The sequence below is a fragment of the Bubalus kerabau genome, chromosome 5 (assembly GCF_029407905.1).
Source record: "Bubalus kerabau isolate K-KA32 ecotype Philippines breed swamp buffalo chromosome 5, PCC_UOA_SB_1v2, whole genome shotgun sequence".
NCBI lineage: Eukaryota > Metazoa > Chordata > Mammalia > Artiodactyla > Bovidae > Bubalus > Bubalus kerabau.
The window spans coordinates 7,569,192-7,588,919 of record NC_073628.1 but is presented as its reverse complement, the minus strand read 5'-3'; the positions used below and the strand labels follow the sequence as shown (position 1 = coordinate 7,588,919).

Genomic DNA, 19,728 nt, shown 5'->3' with positions numbered 1-19,728 from the left:
TAGTGGAAAAACCAGTGACATTTAAATAAAGTCACGAGCTAACAGTAACATACCAGTATTAATGCCTTCGTTTTGATGAATGTACCCTAGTTATGTAAGATGTTAGCATTAGCGGTTGCTGGGTGAAAGGTGTACATACAGGAACTCTGGACTCTGTTTGGGACATTTCTATAATTCTAAAGTTATTCCAAAAAGAAAACTATATTTTAAAATTAGACACATTTCTCAGGAAGCCTAGAGTTACTTGGTAGCTAACCTAGATGAGAAAAGATGAACATTTCAGTAAACTTGGCTTCAAAACAATTCCAAGCATTTTTGTAAGCAGAGCAGTAGGCTGTTGAGGATTAGCAGGGAGATAGCTGATGCTAGCTATATTGTCAACACCCCCTCCACGTTAATGCTGTGTGAGGTCATCCTTAGAGGCGGCCTGGAATTGGGAGCAAGATTTAGGAGTTTATGACATTGCACATTCTCTCAGGAAGTAAGTGTTTATGGAAGCTGGAGTGCTAGTGTTGAATCAAGTTCAGGTAACAAAGGGGACAGACAGGGCTGAACTGCCCGGAGCCGGAGCTGTGCCCGAGAAATCTTTGGAAGCAATTGAATAAGTCGGGTTTGTTTTGTTAATAGTCATTTATTTTTATTTATTTATTTGGCTGCATTGGGTCTGCATTGTGGCATGCCGACTCTAGTTCCCTGACCAGGGATCCAACCTGGACCTCCTGCACTGGGAGTGCAGAATCTTAACTGCTGGAAGTCCCTGAAAAAGTTGTTAATAGACATTTTGTGAGCAAGGTATTGGGCTCAACACCTGAGTGTGGAGACACAGAATACAGCATGGACCTGGCCCCCAGGCACTCACTGTTTACCCTTGGCCTGCGTCTCCTGGGCTCCTCGGAACTGAATGTAGCTTTGTCCCCTCCCCTCTTCACAGCACCAGTATTACTCTCCTCCTTGAATTCTCTCTCTCAGTTCAGTTACTGCCACACTCGACTAACAGTGGCCCTCATTCCTGGAATATATTCCTGAACATATTACTTTATATGGCAAAAGGGACTTTGCAGGTGTGACTAAGTTAAGGTTCTCGAGATGGGGATTGTCTAGGTGGGCTCAGTGTAATCACAAGGGTCCTTTTAAGGAACGGCAGGAGAGGGCAGGTCACAGAGATGGACATGTCAGGTTCTGGCTTTGAAGATGGAGGAGGGGTCGTGGGCCAAGGATGCAGGCAGCCTCTGGAAGCTGGAAGGGGCCAGGAAAGGATTCTCCCCAGAGCCTCCAGAAGGAACGCTGCCCTGCCCACACCTTGATTTTAGGACCTCTGACCTCTTGGACTGTAAGATAACAAATGTGTATTGTTTTAAGCCACCAAGTTTGTGGTAGTTTGTTACCAAAACCATAGGAAGCTAATAAAGCTGCCTGTTAAGAAGTCAAGGATCATTGGATTTGTTGTAAGCTACAGAACCTGGTTCAGACTAACTTAAGAAAATTTTAAGAAATTCAGGTAGCACACAGACCAGACAATGGCTAGAACAGGCTTACAGCCCGGATCACGGCTCAGCAACGCCAGGTGTCCAGGTAGCAGGGAGTCCTGGGCTGCATTGACCAGGCACCTCAGCTGGATGGGTCAGCACCAGTCTTTTTTCTGTCCTTGCATAGTTCACCTTGAGATTCTGGAATCCAGAGGAGAGAGTGAATGGCTTAAGCCAGTACATGCCTGCTCTTTGGCTGAGGAGGACGGTGCACCTAACTTACATCTCCATAGGGCAGAGGGTGGAGGGGAGGGGACCTTATGGACGCCAGGGCTGATTCTCTAAAAGGAAAGCAGATGCTCTAAAGAAAAGGGAACCCTGAAACAAGGCCCTGCACCCCATAACACGAGAGTCTCCCGTCCCAAGCCTTGCCCCCTAGCTTGTCTTCCTGGACTCCTCAATGTACCAAATTCTCCACCTGCTCTCAACACTGATGGTCCCTCCCACTGAGCTTACAAACCTCAGTGCTGTTGGGGACCCACCTTGCCCTGGCTCCTGAAAAACGCGACTCTCAAGTGTAAGCAAAGTCACAAAAAGACAAATGATTGTCTTTGTCATACCATATGATTCCCCTTAGATGAAGTTCCTAGAGCCATCAGAATCATAGAGGTGGTTGCCAGGAACTGGGGGAGGGGGAGCAGGGAGTTAGTGTTTAACGGGCACGGAGTTGCATTGTTACGAGATAGAAAGAGCTGTGGAGATGGAAGGCGGTGGCAGTCGCACAGCATGATGGATTTTTATCTAATCCGCTCCGTGCGCTCGCCTGGAGAACCCATAAATCCAATCCGCTCCAGCGTGCTCGCCTGGAGAACCCCAGGCACGGGGAGCCTGGTGGGCTGCCGTCCATGGGGTCGCACAGAGTCGGACACGACTGAAGCGACTTAGCAGCAGCAGCGATACCACTGAAATGTTGACTTAAACATGGCTGTGATCAGGAGGAATTTCCCTGGTGGTCCAGTGGTTACACTCCGCGTTTTCACTGCTGAGGGCACAGGTTCGATCCCTGGTCAGGAAACTAAGGTCCTGAGAACCACGCAGCACGTCCCCCCGCCCCCCAAAAAAGTTGAGTTTTGTGTTGTATATATTTTACCACCAAAAAAAAAAAAGGTAAGAGGAAAACCGTGTAAGCAAACGTCACTTTGATCAATTCTCTCGTGACTCCCACCTTCCTCCCATTGTCTCCGGAGTTCTGGTTGCTTGCACACCTGCCTGTCTGTGCAGCTCATGGAGGGCTCTGAGGGCAGGGTGAGGTCTCATTCCTTTCAATTCCCAGAGTTGCACATGTGGGACCCTTGATTGAGTCCCGAGGCTTCTTGCCCTCATTGTCCTTTCTCCCACCATCCCAGCATCTTCTCATCAACACCTTAACAATCCTTTCCGACTTAGATTCTGAGCAGTTCATGGTCCTGGTGGCCTGTGGGCCGTACACCACATCTGACAGCATCACCTTTGACCCCCTGCTCGACCTGATCACCATCATCAACCGCGACCGTCCGGACGTCTGCATCCTGGTAGGGCCCCTCCGGAGACAGTTCACCTAGGGAGGCACCGAAGGGAGAGTGGGGCGGGGGTAATCTTAGAAAAAGGTCTGATGAGGTTCTAAATTTTTAGGAAGAGTGTCAAACTCTCCTCCTTAAAAGTATTTCTGAGTTCTTGGTCTCCCTCTTTGGCGAGGTGTGTGTGGTCTTTGTTTTAATGTTAATTTATCTGGCTGCACCGGGTCTCAGTTGTGATGTGTGGAGTCTCTGATCTTCATTGCGGCATGCAAGATCTTTAGCTGTGGTGTGTGAAATCTAGTTCCCTGACCAGGGATAGAACTCGGGCCCCCTGCATCAGGAGCAGAGTCTTAGCCACTGGCCCACCAGGGCGTCCCTTTGTGTGCATGGTCGTAATCAAAAAGCCCAAGGTGTTTGCCACCTGCACTGATTTTTCAGTATTTCACCTCTTGTCTAATTACTCCCATTTGTGAACTCATCTCTTTTGAAAGCTCAGAGTACTGCTTCTTGGAGGTAGATTGCCCCTGCTGGGTTGAAGGGGGAACAAAAGCCCAGCATTATAGGAGGCAAAGCAGCTAGTGACGGCCCAGTGTGCCTGTCCATCCAGGAGGCTGTGTCCTTCTGCCTGTGATATGGCTGGGCACCATCCCACCCTCGCCCACATGCCACCTGTCCCAGCCTGTGCAGGCAGCCTTGGAGGGAGAGATGGACCCTGGGCAGAGAACTGCTAGGATCGGGTGTGTGAGGGTACTCAGAGGCACTGCAATTCTGATGTGTTCTTTTGGTACCTTCGTTTCTGCAGTTTGGCCCTTTCCTGGACGCTAAGCATGAACAGGTTGAGGTAAGTGGCTGGGACTGGAGTCAGGGAGAGACTGGGTACTCGCATTCAGTCAAGGCCTCACTGTTAATTTCATCTCTTGGAGTTTATCCTGCATCTGTAACAGCCTAAATGAATCCCTGTGGCTGATCAGAAAAACATTATTGCAGGGCAAGTCTAATAAAGGTACTGAATGTGAGGGCTTCATTTCACCAGAATACAGAGCCACCTGGAAGCTGGGGCGGGTGGGGGACGGGGTCCAAATATCTGAGTCCTGGTCCCTTTCGTGTACACGTGTGGCTCTGGGGCAGGAGGGTGGGGGAGGTGCCCGTGGTCCCCCGGAGCCGTGCCTGTGAAAGCCCTTTCCTGGCTGCCACAGCTCTGGGCCCTGAGTGTCACTGTCCTTTGAACTTAAAACACAAATGGCCCCTCTGGAGGGGTTTCTTTGTTTTGTTTTTTTAATTTTCAACTGCTGGGTCTTCACTGCAGGCGAGCTCTTCTCTAGCTGGGCAAGCAGGGGCTACTCTTCCGTATCGGCGTGCAGGCGTCTCGTTGCAGTGGCTTCTCTTGTTGCGGAGCACAGACTCTGGGGCATGCAGGCTTTAGTTACTGCGGCACGTGGGCTCAGCCATTGCAGTTCCTGGACTCTAAAAGCACAGGCTCAGTTGCTCCTCGGCATGTGGGATCTTCCCAGACCAGGAATCTCCTGCATTGGCAGATGAATTCCTTACCCCTGGGCCAGCCAGGAAGCCCTCTCAGAAGGTTTACCAGCCACAGCAAAGGCTTCAAAGCTCTCTTCCTACTCCTCCCCTCGGCTCACTTTCAGGACTGATTCTTCCCTAACCTCCTTGCCTGCTCCCAACTAGACTCAGTTCTCAAAAGGACAGAGACCTTTGTCTCGCGTATCTTTGCATCTCCTTCAGCTCCTCACCCCGCATCTGCCCCCAGGGCCGTCTAACCAGCACTCAACAAGTGAATAGACACCAAACGTTCACCCTGTAAATCTCCTTTCTTTTCTTGCAGAGCTGTCTGCTGACGAGTTCATTTGAAGATGTTTTCAAGCAATGTCTCCGAACAATTATTGAAGGAACACGAAGGTCAGCATTCAAAATACTGGGCAGAACCTTACATTTCCTGAGTTTCTCCAGGGCTCCCCGTTAAGAAACTGAAACCGTTCAAAAGTCGTGGTAGTTCCCATCCTTATATCCTTTTGAACTGCAGAGATCAGCTAGAACCCTTGCACTTCAAGCGCACCGGCCCTGAGTGAAGAGGCATCTTTGTAAAAACAGAGATAAACACACTGGAAAGGACAAGGCTGCCCAGACTTTCACTCTTCCCTGGCTCTTTCTGCATTTCCTTCCTTTTCTCACTCCCTTTTGTAGAAATTCATGTTCCCTGGGAATCTTCCCGGGGTGGGGCCGGGGAGTGTTTGATGGCTTACAGCACAGAGTCCCAGGGGGCCTAACATCTCCTGTGAGTGAGAGTTGGGGGGTGAGCCCAAGTCCTTTCCCTAGTCAGTGCCTCACTGGTTTCACGGCACCCCACGACAGCTCGTATGTGGGTGGGGACGCATGAGGGTGGGGATTTTGAACCCTTGCCACGGACTGGAGGGATGGGACTGGGAAAGGTCATAGCGGTGATGAGGGCTGGGCAGTTCTAATTTGAGAGAAAAGTCGCTATTCCAGGAAGAGCCTAAGCTAGAAGTAGAAAGTTTTTCTGGAAGCTGACACCCCCATTTCCTGTCGCTCCCCTCCAGTGCCCGGGTTCGAGAGAAGCTGCCCTTGGTGGTGGATCTCCTCCTCCAGGGATCTGCCTGCCAGGAGCTGAGCTCATTGAAAACAAACATTCCTGAGGCTAAGTGTAAAATACGTCTGGAACAAGGGTGGTTTTTGAAACAAGATGTATAGTCTTCCGCCCTTGGCAGTGAGAACTGATCCCAGCGATGATTAGCTGTCATTCTACCTTCTCGTCCCAGCAGGGTAGGCCTCTCAGACTGGGGGAGAACCCCAACGGACCCCAGAGTCGGGGGGCTCGGATCGTGGGGTGTGACAGCCTGCAGCTGGGCCCGCCACTCCCTTCTCCCTCCCCCACTCCAAGTGACATGACAGGTGTCTTCCCTCTGCACCCCCAGGGTTGTTGGGACCCTGAATGAGTTTGTCAGACCTGGAGGCTCCTCAGGAGATAAGTCCCTGAAAACCAGGGGCAGGCCTGGTGTCCCTGTTTTGTCAGCCCTCGGGTCCCCTCCGGGTAGGCGGGCACCGCCCGGCACGCCAGCCGGGAGCTTTCCCTTTGAGATGGGGTTGTTTTTGGTTCCTCACCCCATGTGGTATTGGCAGCAGCGCCACACAAAGAACAGACCGGGCATTGTCGCCCTGGGGGTGAGCTCCCAGCACCGCCAGGCACTTTCATCTGCAGCCAGAGTGCGCCTCAGGGAGAGGGGCTGCCCACCCTCCCCAAACAGTATAAAAATGGCCCTCTTTGGGGGGATTTATTTTTACTCTGAGAGGTCAGCAGCGCAGAGCACTGAGCCCATTTATCAGTGAAAACCAGAGCCCGTGAGGAAGCGCCGCCTCCCTCCTGGGAGCCCAGCAGAGCCCCGGAGCTTGAGGGAGCGGCTGCGAGGCCCAGCCCACCATGATGTGTGAAGTTGTGCAATGCTCAGCATAGTTGGAATTTTCTCGCGGATCCCTCCCCCTACAACCCATGTATAACTCAGAGCAGGAGGCCCGTTTCCTCCTTAACTGTTGCTCTGCCAGCTCCTGCGAGGAAACAGAGCAAGTCCATGTCGTCTTAACAGTGGCCGGCTGCACCTCTGCTCTTTGTGTCCATCACAGACTGAGCCCCGGGGGTCTGGAACACACACTGTCCCCTCCAGGCCACCCCCTGCTCATTTGCCAGGCTTCAGCACCCAAATTGGTAGTCTTGGATAATCACAGGGAACTTTTCAGTGGCAAAGGAACAGTAACTAATTTGCAGAGTACCTTTGGTCTCGAGGTTCAGATTTTCCGCTGCAGAAGTGTCGGCTCATGCTTTGAGCAGATACGATAAACAAGTGGCACGTGTGTGAACATCACCAGCACCTTTATCCCACGTGAGAGGCAGCTGTGTCCCTACACCTGCACAGGTGGGTACCTGCCTGTACCCACCTTTGGGGAGCCATCTCATCTTAAGCAAGAGAGGGCGCTAGAAGTGAAAGCTAGTGGTGGGTGTTGTTTGTTGATTAGTGGCTAAGTTGTTAACGACTCTTGTGGTCCCATGGACTGTAGCCTGCCGGGCTCCTCTGTCCATGGGATTCCCCCGGCACGAATACTGGAGACGAAAGAGAAACAGGTTCAATCCCTGGTAGGGAAGATCCCCTGGGAAAGGAAATAGCAACCCACTCCAGTATTCTTGCCTGGGAAATCCCATAGACAGAGGAAACTGGCAGGCTACAGTCCATGGGGTCACAAAGAATCGGACACGACTGAGCAACTGAGCATGCACAGGGATTGAACCCGAAGCTCCTGCTTGGCAAGTGGATTCTTTACCACCGAGTCACCAGAGAAGCCCAGCAGTTGTTAGACATGCCTCCAAAATAACACCTTCCACCATAGGCCCCTCTGCCAAGGACAGCGAGGGAATCAAGGAGATGGGTTTTTTCCCTTTTCTTCTCTTGTGTGGCTGAGAGGATAAAGCGTCGGCCTCTAGAGTTTCGGGGTTTTTCCTCACTTCTGTGTTATAACCCTCCACCAGAGGAAAGTCTGTCATCTCTGCTTCTACTGTTGCTGGTAGATATCTCTTTCATGTTTGTCATGTTCCTCAGATAGTCAGCTGAGGAATAAAAACCAGCCCTGATTCCCTGTGTGAGGTGGAGGGGCAGGGAGGGGGCGTGGGCTCTGGGAGAATGCACCATTTCTCCCCCTCCTGGATCCAGTCTGCCTGCCTGGTCCCTCCCGAGGGAAGAGCCCCCAGTCAGGGAGGCAACGGGACACCTAAAAGCCACATCTGTTCACCCAGTGTGAAGAGTCAGAACTTTGGCTTCAGCTCTTGGTCTGAGGAAAGTGAAGATGTATCGGTCTCTCAGCCATGTCCGACTCTCCAAACCCGTGGACTTCAGCCCCCTAGGCTCCTCTGTCCATGGAATTCTCCAGACAAGAATACTGGAGTGGGTTGCCTTCTCCAGGGGATCTTCCCAACCCAGGAATTGAACCCGGGTCTCCTACATCGCAGGCAGATTCTTTACCACTGTGCCATCTGGGCTCTGAGGATTTCCGGTCACATCCTTGTCCTTCCTGATTTTCTAGCTCTCTGTCTCGTCTTCCCTTTTTCTACCGGTCGTCCTCTTCCTCTCTCAGTAGAACATGACACGGAGCTGCGAGAAAGCATGTCTTGAGCCCGTCAAGGTGGTCGTGTGATAGATCAGCCCATCTCTCACACCCAGTACTCCGTGGGGAAACAGCAGCCCCTCCTCGTGGAAGAGCTCTGAGCATCCCCCTCGGAAGCAGGCTCTTGTCTGAGGACCTGACACTTGGAATCTTTCACCCGGCTATGAGCTGTGTTCATCTTCCTTCTTCTGACGTGTTTTTTTTTTGCAAACCAGCTCCGGCTCCCACCTCATCGTCGTCCCGTCGCTGAGAGACGTACACCACGAGCCCGTGTACCCACAGCCTCCCTTCAGCTGCTCCGACCTGCTTCGAGAGGACAAAAAGGTACACGCATCCCCTCCGTAACAGCAGGCAGCCGAGTGCAACATGCCGGCGGCGACCACCCAGCTCCATCTGGAAGTGGAGGGTGGGGAGATGGGGCCTGATTCTCAGCTTCTCTTTATCACAAGCACATGTGTTACGTACTGTGTGTTGGACTTTCCGTGGTCTCCCCAGCCCTCTGGACCCCCCACTTTCCCAGAGGAGAAGTTTCTAACTGCAGCGCGCTAACACCTGCCCCGCCCTTCTCGTTCCAGCGAGTGAAGCTTGTGTCCGAGCCCTGCACCCTCTCCATAAACGGAGTGATCTTTGGTTTGACATCCACCGACCTGCTGTTCCACATGGGGGCCGAGGAGATCAGTAGGTGAGAAGGGGGTTCCAGTTCCATGGGCAGTTTCTGGCCCTCTGGACCCTGGTCCTGTCCTTGGCCAAAGGCCTGCTGGGCAGAGTCTCAAACGGGCAGTCCCTAGAGCAGCACTTTCTGCCAAACCCTTTGGCCACTGAGTTTCTCTGCATCCAAAGGGGGCGGCGGGACACACATGTGTCTATTACCACTTGTCTACAGTGTTTGAGGCCCTGCAGGGCCCCTTCCATCCTATCTTTGCCCTTAATTTCTAGTCATAGACATCTACTTTGCTTCCTTTGCCACATGTGTGACCTAAACAAGCTGTCCGTGCGCGTGGGGTGACTGTATTTACCCTGGAGGGTATTCCCCCTCCCAGAACAAGGTATTACTCTGCAGGGGATCAGACGCTACCGGGTCTATTGAACCGAGGCTCAGCGGTTCAGTTCTTCCATTACCTGTGATAGGAAGGAGCGTGGAGCCATTCGTGTGTTAGGCGAGATGGATGTGTGCAGGTTGGCTCTGCTTGGAGGTGCAAGGGTCACCCAGCTACAGCTGGCCCCTCGAGGGGTGGACCCCACGTGCTCTCACACAGTGTGGGGCTGATGACGGCCTGCCTGGGCCCTGATCACAAGGAGTTCCCGCTCTTCCCCTTCTCAACCCAGTGTCCTGCTCAACAGACCGAGCTGTTTACAGACACGTCTTTAAACTTCCCCAGAGGCGACTTCCTGTCACACACCTTGGCCACATCGCTTCTCTCTAGTTTAAGAAATCCTCCCCAAAGAGAAACAGGTGCTGAGAAACAAGTTTCCACATTCCGTTTCTTGCTTTTCTTCCTTCTGCAGTTCTTCTGGAACTTCAGACCGGTTCAGCCGAATTCTTAGACACATCCTGACCCAGCGGAGGTGAGCCCGCCCTGTGGGGCACCTGCCCGTGCCCGGAGTGCTTTGGAGTCACAGAGCTCGGACAGATTTGACTTCAAGAACCTTCCCCAGTGGATGTGAAAGTTGCTCAGTCGTGTCCAACTCTTTGCAACCCCATGGACAGCAAGGAGATCAAACCAGTCAATCCTAGAGGAAATCAACCCTGAATATTCATTGGAAGGACTAATGTTGAAGCTGAAGCTCCAGTTCTTTGGCCAGGCCACGTGATGCAAAGAGCCAACACATTGGAAAAGACCCTGATGCTGGGAGAGATTGAGGGAAGAAGGAAAAGGGGCAACAGGGAATAAGAGGGTTGGATGGCATCACCGACTCAGTTGACATGAGTTTGAGCAAATTCCTGGAGATGGTGGAGGACAGGGAAGCCTGGCCTGTGCAGTCCCGGGAGTCACAAAGAGTCAGACACGACTTAGCAACTGAACAACAACAGCCTTCCCCAGGCCCCACCAGGGAGCTCCCTCCTGGCATGACGGGCCTGTTCTGTCCCCCAGATACAGAGGGGAGGGAGAGGCAGGGTGTGACAGCGTGGAAACCAGTGGCAGAGAAGGAGTCCGTCTGGGGACGGCTCCCAAGTCCGCTGCTGCTGACTGTCTCTCCTCTCTGCAGCTACTACCCGCTCTACCCACCCCAGGAGGACATGGCCATCGACTACGAGAACTTCTACCTCTACGCTCAGCTGCCCGTCACCCCCGACGTCTTCATAGCCCCATCAGAGCTGAGATACTTCGTGAAGGTGGGTTTGAACTCAGCCATTTCCCAGCAATGCCAGAACCAGTTCCTTTCTGGAGCCCTGGCACTTAACTCCTCTCGGGTCTGCTGGTGGGGACAGTGGCCTCGTTCCTTTGGGGGAGGGGTAGGAGTAGAAAACAAATCTGTTAGTATAATGCTTAAGTGATGCGCCCTTGCTGCCCACTGCCACCACCCCACCCCACCCACGGCATGGCGCTCAGGCAGCCCAGCCTGGAAGCCCCAGAGGCAGCTAGGAAGGCCCTCGAACCACGGTTCTCACCCACGGCCACCTCAGGTGACCTGGGCTTGCCTGTCCCCTCCCCGAATTCTGAGATGAGCTCCCAGCAGTTCTTGGGCACGTTCAGGTTCATGCTCTCGTGGGGGAATCTACCCCATCAACCTCCTCTTGCCAAACTAGAGCCAGTCCAACCTCCGGAGGTAAACCTTTCATGCTGTGAAACCAATAGAGCGAGTTTGTCTCCACGTCTGGGAATTGGCTGAGTCACCTTCTTTATTTTGTTTTGGAGACACAAGAGGGACTCAGAGTTTTCTAGTAATAAATTAACATATTGGACGGAAGATGGTTTTCGTTTGCCTTCGTTTCCAGTTTCTACAACATCCTCTGGGGCTGAACCCTTAGATGAGTCCAGCTTCTTCACATCTGTGCCCATGGTTTCAGCCTTTCCAGACCCACAGTCACTCTTTCCTCCCCTCCAGGACATCCTCGGCTGCGTCTGTGTGAACCCGGGGCGCCTCACCAAAGGCCAGGTGGGGGGCACCTTCGGCCGACTCTACCTCAGGAGGCAGACCGCAGGCGGCCAGGGGCGGCAGAGTCCGTGTGCTGCCGCCCAGGTGGTCAGGATCTGAGCCACCGTCCTTCGTCAGCCCCGTCACGCGGGCCTCACAGACGTCGGGACTGGGAGTAGCCCTCTGACAGGCTCCCACCCGTGGAAGGGGCAGGGGCCCTGCGGGAAGGCCTCGGGCAGCTGGTCCCCATCCCTGAGTCCAGCTTCTCTGGAAGAAAACTGTTGTTTCTTCCTGGACACTCGGAGTCCAGAGAGAACTGGCCGTGGGCGCAGCACGCTCAGGAAGGCCAAGGCTTCACGATTCCGTATGTGAGTCAGACAGGGAAACAGCTTTTGGAGAAATAGAATAAATTCTGTAACTTCTGCGTTGAATCTGTCTTCCGCTCCTTCTTTTTCCTGGTAGTGAACAAAGAATGTTGCCTCCTCGACCTCTGTCCAGAGAAGCAGAGCGTCTGTCATGCAGAGTTTCCGCCCAGCCCCAGCTCTGACCCTCTGAGGCCCCCGTGGCCTCTGTGCTGAGGAGGCTCTGGGCTCGGCCGAGGAGCGTGCAGCTGGCTGCATGCCGGGCCCGCCAGGCACAGTCCTTTCAGGCCCAACGTGGTCCCGGCCCGACCCCTGCATCTGGAGCGGGGCCTCCCAGAGCTGCTGCAGAGCCAGATCCCCTTGCACCGGCTCGGCCGAGTTGCACCGCTGCCTGGGTCTCGCCTCCAGCCCATAATGCTCGGACAAGGCCAGGCCCTCCAGGGCCCCCACCACGTCCCCACCCCTGGGGGTCCTGGCACCTGGCAAGAGGCTGTCGCTGCTAAATGAGGAGTGGGTTTCTGTTCTCAGCTGGTGGCCATCCTGCCTCAGACTCCAGAGCCATGGCTGGAAACCCCCGGCTGCCAGGCCAAGGGCCAATGCCTTGAGTCAGAGATAAATAGGTAACCTAACTGTCCAACTTTTGCCTCCCCCGTCTGACGGCGAAGTGGAATCAACAGATCTGACCAGGCTTGGGCAGAACTGGTCTCCCTTTGAAAACAAGCAGCTGCTGTTCCATTGCATTCGTTTTACAGGCGCCTCCTCTGAGGACCAGAATTAGAGACCAGCCCCACCTGGGGGGGTTGGGGAGGCTGGTTTTCACTGCTCCCCAGGGTTCCCCACACGTGAAGCACCCAACCATGGTCCAGAAGGCCACTGTGACTTATCAGCCTCCAGACCTGGCATTCTTGGAGCCCGGGCCCCTCTTCCACAACCCCTTAGAATTGCTGCAGCTCAAGAATGTCATTTGCATTTTACCGAGCCAAATGTCAGCATAAAACCCACCCCGCACCCCCAGGAAACCCTTGCCTGGGAAGATGACAAGCCTTTGGCCACAATAAACAAAACGACCCTCATCTTCTGAGCCACGTGTGGCTCCCAGGGTGTCATAACCCTGGCACTTATTTTCACATTACTGCTGGAGAAGCTGTGTGGGGAATGGTAATGTCTTGGTGCCCATTTGGCAAGGACGGTCCAGAGATCCCAGTGGGATTGGGGTAGTTAGCAGAGGGGAGACAATACCTGTATCCTGGTGGGGGTGGGGGCAGGGCAGGGGGAGGGGAGGGAAGCACGTGCAGGGCAGGTTGGGGGAGAAAGCCGGAGCTGGCATGAATGGGAACAAGAGCCCGTTGCCTGGATACAAGTCGTGTGACTGTGGGCAACATTCTGGGAGGGCCTAGGCAGGCATTGAAAACAAACAGAAAAAGCAGGATGAGAACCCCAGATTCAGGCAGGTCTGGCAGACACGTGCCCCCACACCAGAAACTTCCCTTGCTCTCGGCAGGAAGTCAGTGCCCAACGACTGCCAGCCGACTGCTCCTCGGCCCCCTCTAGCTGGCTCAGCAGTTTCCTTAAGCCTCATGTGGGGCTCACAACTCTAAAATAAGGCTCTGGGGGGTGGGGGGCCTTGGCGACGGGGAGAAGCAGAGGAGTCCAGCTGGGCCTGGACCCCTGGGACCCACCTGCTCCAGAACCCACTTTGGTGGCATCTTCCCTGGTCCGGGTCGTGCCCTGGGCCCTTGAGACATAAGCCCAAGGGTGAAGCAGGTGGTTCTGAAGAAGCAAAGTCCTGCACTCGGACCAAGTTTGCCTTCCACGCCTCGATGCCCCAGCCTTGCCCTTGACAGGGCCCCCAGCCCTCTCACCCGCTGGCCCAGGGGCCTGCCCAGCTTTCTTTAGCCCTGCTCAGCCACCCTTTGGGCTCAGGCTCTGTATCAAGGAAGGTCAGGGGAGAGCAGCTGAAGGAATAAGAGCCCCCTCATCACTCTGTGTCTGGGACCCCAAGTGTATACTAACCAGGAAGCTGGGGATTCTTGGGGGTGGAGGTCCTGGGGGGTGAGGACCTGGGCAGGGCCGTGACTTCTCTGCCATCCGTCCTTCCTGCCTCCTGCCGCCATTTCTACCTCAGTGTTTCCTTTCCCTCAGCTCGGGGTCACCCAGGCTGGTTCAGCCCAGCCTCGCTGCTTCCTCTGGTGCTGGGAATAGCCTTTGGGCTGATTTTTCACTTCTCTGTTTGATACACACTTCCTTTCCCCTGACCCTGGGGCTCCTGGCTGAGCCACCTGAGAGCCAGTCCCTGCGGGACACATGTGGCCTCTCCCTCAAAGAACCCTGTAAGTAGACAAGAAAGACCTTGACTGGTGGAGGGTAGAGGAAGGTAGTTTTTGTTTTTTTTTTTTAATTAATTATTGAGATATTGGTTGGCCAAAAAGTTCGTTCAGATTGTCAGTACAGAAAACTCGAATAATTTATAATTGTAACAGAGATGTTTTTTTTTTTTTTTTTTTTGCCATGTGGCTTGTAGAATCTTAGCTCTAATCAATCAGGGATGGAACCAGGGGCCCCAGCATGGAAGTAGATGCACCAAGTCCTAACCATTGGACAGCCAGGGAATTCCCAAACTTCACCACTTTAATGCGTATAATTTAGTGGGTTTTAGTACATTCACAAAGTTGTACAAACATCACTACTACTTCTAGAATATTTTAATCACCCAAAATAAACCCCATACCCACTAGCAGTTGCTCATCACCTCCATCCCATTCCCATCCCCTGGCAAACGCTAATCTACTTTCTGTCTCTACGGGTTTGCCTCTTCTGGGCATATCGAATAAATGGCATCACACCAGTGTGCTCTTTGGTGTCTGATTTCTTTCACGTAGCATTGTGTTCTCGACGTTCACCCAAGTCGTAGCATTATCAGTGCTTCGTTTCTTTTTATGGCTGAATACTATTCCATTGTACGTGCATGCATGCTAAGTCACCTCAGTTGTGCCCAACTCTTTGTGACCCTGTGGGCTGTAGCCCGCCAGGCTCCCCTGTCCATGGGATTCTCCAGGCAAGAATACTGGAGTGGGTTGCCATCCTCTCCTCCAGTGGATCTTCCTGACCCAGAGATCAAACCCAAGTCTCTCAGGTCTCCTGCATTGGCAGGTGGGTTCTTTACCACTAGCACCAGCTGGGAAGCCCCATCCCATTGTACAGATGGACTGTATTTTGATTATCCATTCATCAGTTGATGGACATTAGAGTTGTTTCCACGTTGGGGCTATTGTGAGTAGTGCTGCTATAAACACTCATGTACCAGCTTTTGTGTGAATGTGTTCTCAGTGCTCTTGTGTATACACCCAGGCTCTAAATTTATGAAGGAAGGGAATACAAGGGAAGGGAGGGAGAATGGAAAAAAGAAAAGAAAAGAGAACTGAGTGACCTGGAGCCATGTTTTAGAGCCAGATGACTCAAACAGTCTAGACTTGTGAAGGAGTTTGGACAGATTCTGTGTGTCTCAGGGGATCTTTGAAGGCTTTTCTACAGTGGACAGACAACATCCAGCCTGTAACTTAGAAAGGGCTGGCAGTGCCACACAGGGCAAAGTGAAGCTGAGAGAGATGCGAGACCCTTTAACAGCTGTCAGAGACAGGACTTCCTTGCTGGTCCAGTGGTTATGAATCCACCTGCCAATGCAGAGGACATGGATTCGATCCCCGATCCAGGAGGATTCCAATTGCAGAGAGGAAACAGACCGTGTGCCGTAACTACTGAGCCAGCATGCTGCAACTAATGAAGCCCACATAGCAACAAACATGGCCACGTAGCAACAAACATGGCCACGTAGCAACAAACATGCCCAAAAAATAAAGGAAAAAAAAAAAAAAACAGAGGACAGAGCCTCCCCAGCACCCTCTGTTCCTACAGAAACAGTACCCCAGTTTCCGTGGTGGGGGAAACCTCCCCCCTCCTCCCTTGCCTAAACCGAACCACACACTGCATTTCCCTGGCCTTGGTGGTTGGCCAGGGATAGACACAACCTAAGACACGGTAAACACCATGTCTTAGAGGTAGGAGAAAAGACAGCCACGAGGGTGGAGCTGCTGCCTCCATCTTGCTTCCATGAGGGGAAACGCCTCCTGAGTATGGATCAAACCAAAGGACAGAGAACCAGAAGCTGGGGGAGAGAGAGGTCAGCACCAGGCCACATTGTCTGGCCATAAAGTCCAGAGATCAAAAGGTTGGGACTTAACCACCTGCACTCAGGCATTTGGACGCCTCTGGCTCCTTGACATCATCATTCTAGATCTTCTATCCCTAAGCAGCCAGGCCTATCTCTGCTCCCTTTGGGTCTTCCTGGAAATGCCAGGGCCCTAGGGGCCTCAGGGCTGGCCTGCTCTTGGGCCCACCAGGCCCATGGCCAGCTCCAGACTCCCCCGCCCAGACCCACTCTCCTCTTCCTGTCAGCCCAGAGCCCGCCTGACAGCTGAGCACCGTGCAGCTGCCCAGGGCCCCTCAGGAGTCTCCGGACAGCTGCCGGCTGTGACCCCGCTGACCCCTGCCCCTGTGCACTGCTCCTTGAGAGCCCAGGCATCCGCCCCGAGCCTGGTGGGGCCCCGAAGAGCCCCATCTCTCCTGCCAGCGCCATTGCTCCCAGATCTTCCCAGGGTCTGAAGCATTTCTCGCTGAGAAACAGAACAGGAGGCCTGGAGGGCTGAGTCAGTGGGCCCCGCCCCAAGGAGTGAGAGGCGGGAGAGCCAGGCCAGTGGAGGCAGCCCTGCAGCAGCCCCTCCGGCTTCTCTGCTCCCAGGAGCTGGAGGAGCCCTCAAGCAGAATCTGGAAGGCTTGCCTTAACTGAGCCCTGGGGCCCACTTTCCCCTGAGATCTGGAATCCTCCTCAAATGTTCTGCCCCCAACTTAACTTCTAAAATATACAGTTTTATAAAATGTGTATAAATGTGTATATTACTGAAATATACAGAGGCTTCCCAGGTGGCGCTGGTGGTAAAGAAACCTGCCTGTCAATTCAGGAGACTTAAGAGACTCGGGTTCAATCCCTGGGTCGGGAAGATCCCCTGGAGGAGGGCATGGCAACCCACTGTAGTATTCTTGCCTGGAGAATTTCCATTGACAGAGGAGCCTGGTGGGCTACAGTCCATGGGGTCTCGAAGAGTCAGACATACACTTTCACACATATATAAACACCTCATACACTCAATAACAACAACAACAACAAAAAACAACCCAATTAAGAAATGGGCAAAAAAAAAAAGAAATGCGCAGAAGACCTAAATAGCCATTTCTCCACAGAAGACATACAGACAGCCAATAGGCACATGAAAAGATGCTCAACATCACTAATTATATGCTGTTGTTTAGTCGCTAAGTCATGTCCAACTCTTTGTGACCCCTTGAACTGTAGCCCACCAGACTCTATTAGAGAAATACAAATCAAAACTGCAATGAGGAAGTGGTCAGAAATTAAAAAGTCAGTGGTCATCATTAAAAAGTCAGGGGTCATCATTAAAAAGTTTACAAAAAAAAAGTCTACAAGTAACAAATGCTGGAGAGGGTGTGGAGAAAAGGAAAAGCTTCTACACCATTGGTGGGAATGTAAACCGGTGCACCCACTATGGAGAACAGTATGGAGAGTCCTCAAAAAGCTAAAAACAAAATCGCCATATGATCCAGCAATCCGACTACTGGGCATATATATGGACCAAGCTATAATTCAAAAAGATGCATGCAAATTAAAAAAAAATATATATGCAGGCACCCCTGGGTTCATAGCAGCACTATTTACAATAGCCAAGACATGAAAGCAATCTAAATGTCCATCGATAGATGAATGGATAAAGAAAATATCGTAGGGATTTCCCTGGTGGTCCAGTGGTTAAGACTCCTGACTTCTGAAGCAGGGGGCAAGAGTCCAATCCCTGGTCAGGGAACTAAGATCTCACATGCTGCCAAATATTAAAAAAAAAAGAAAAGTAGTGTATATATATATATATGTATATATATATATGTGTATATATATATATACATATATACCATTTGCAACAACTTAAAGATTATCGTACTAAGAGAAGTAAGAAAGAGAAAGACAGATACCATATGATATCACTTATACATGGAATCTAAACTATGACACAAATGGGGAATGCCCCAGAGATCCTGCGGTTAGGATTCTGGGCTTCCACTGCCGAGGAGGCGGGGAGGGCCACACGTTCAATCCCTTAGTCCAGAAACTGCATGCTGTGGCATGCCAAAAAAAATAATAGTAAAATGAAATATGACGCAAATGAACTCATCTACAAATTAGGAATATACTCACAGACATAGAGAACAGACTTGCCGAGTAGGGGTGGATGGAGAAGGAATGGATTGAGAGTTTGAGATTAGCAGATGCGGATTATTATATATGTATAACTGAACCACTGTGCTGTTATACACAGAAATAGTTTCTGTTACACCAGAAACTAACACAACATTGTAAATCAACTATATTTCAATAAATTAAATTAAAAGCAAAACAAAAAAATCTCAAATGTTCTGCTCTTAGAATATTTCCAGGGGCTTCCCTGGTGGTCTGGTGGTTAAGACTTTGGCTTCCACTTCAAGGGGGTGTGGGTTCAATCCCTGGTAGGGGAGCTAAGATCCCGCTCAGTACATACCCCAAAAAACCAAAACATAAAACAGAAACAATCCTGTAACAAATTCAGTGAAGATTTTTCAAATGATCCACATCAAAAAAAAAAAAGTATTTAAAAACCACAAGAAAATATTTCCAATCACAGTGGTTTTCCTCTGGGGCTGGGGATTGAAGAAGCAGGGTCAGGAGCAGGAGGTCTCAGGGAATTAGTCATGTCCATTCTCACATCCTGTTTAAAATCTTTTGCCATATGCATGAACTTTTTTAAAAAGAAAGAAAATAATGTATATATATATATGTGTGTGTGCATGCTAAGTTGCTTCAGTAGTGTCTGACTATGTGACCCTATGAATCAAAGGCTGCCAGGCTTCTCAGCCCATGGGATTCTCCAGGCAAGAACACTGGAGTGGATTGCCATGCCCTCCTCCAGGGGATCTTCCCAACCCAGGGATCGAACCCGAGTCTCATAAGCCTGCATTGGCAGGCGGGTTCTTTACCACTAGCACCACATGGGAAGCCCCATATAGATATACATACAACTCTCTCGCCCTTCAGCTCTGTAAACCTGTCCCCTGAGGGCAAAGACTTTGTCCTGTCCCTGTAGAGTGCCTGGCACACAGTAGACCCACAAGAGCTACCCACCGAAGGAATGCAGGGTCATAACACATCCTCAGTCCATCCACAGAAACAGATTCTTAGAGAGAAGAACGCAGCAGCGTGCCACCCTGGGCCTCAGCCCGTCAGTTCCCACACCCGCTCCTGTCCAGATGCCTGCCGTGCTGCCAGCTCCCGTCGGGATCTCGTCTCAGCATCGAGATGCAGACCTCAACCAAAGGGAACTCCTGGAGTTTCCACTCCAAGGTAGAAACTGCAAGCCACCAAGCACTAACACAAATGCTAAGCAGAAACCCAAGCAAGCTGCATGAGAGGGGGTGCCAGGGAGGCGCCGAGCGGCTGTGCCTCACGGGGAGGTGGCCGGCGCCAGGCCCTTTGGCCTCCTAAACCCTCGTCTCCTGTTTGCTCCCTGTCTGCTGCCTCCCGCGCCCTGCCCTTCGTTCATTCATTCACTCACATTCATGGGCATCCACTCTGGGAAGACAACCGTGGTTACAGTGCAGTGTGGGGGTGCGGGGCATGGGCATGAATCAGATGACGATGGCACAGAGAGAACCGTGGTCCAGAGTTTCTCCGAGGCAACCTGACATCAACTGGGGTTGACCCCACGGCTGAGAGCTGCAGAATAAAGGGAGATGGCCCAGAGAAAGGAGAAGTCATGCAAGGCACCTGCGCCTGGAGCCTGGGTGTGTGTGGGCCAGGTGCAGAGCAGAGGGAGCCAAGCAGTGGCTTGGGGTTGGAGGCGAGCAGGGGCACTGCCCAGCATCTGTGGCCACCGAAGCACGTGAGCAGGGGTGTGTGGCCATCAGCTTGGTGTTTTGCATCAGTCACTA

General features: G+C 52.2%; 1 protein-coding gene across 2 annotated transcripts in view; it reads left to right on the top strand.

Moving 5' to 3' along the window:
* POLA2 (DNA polymerase alpha 2, accessory subunit) overlaps window positions 1-11,712 on the top strand; it is a 33,697-nt gene extending 21,985 nt beyond the window's left edge. For both annotated transcript variants that reach the window (XM_055580832.1, XM_055580831.1), the window contains 8 exons: window positions 2,913-3,037; window positions 3,825-3,863; window positions 4,863-4,936; window positions 8,419-8,527; window positions 8,779-8,885; window positions 9,710-9,769; window positions 10,412-10,538; window positions 11,252-11,712. In XM_055580832.1, coding sequence (XP_055436807.1) covers window positions 2,913-3,037; window positions 3,825-3,863; window positions 4,863-4,936; window positions 8,419-8,527; window positions 8,779-8,885; window positions 9,710-9,769; window positions 10,412-10,538; window positions 11,252-11,401 — 791 coding nt within the window. In that variant the 3' untranslated portion in view covers window positions 11,402-11,712. The remainder of the gene's footprint in view (window positions 1-2,912; window positions 3,038-3,824; window positions 3,864-4,862; window positions 4,937-8,418; window positions 8,528-8,778; window positions 8,886-9,709; window positions 9,770-10,411; window positions 10,539-11,251) is intronic.
* Window positions 11,713-19,728: the final 8,016 nt, after the last annotated feature.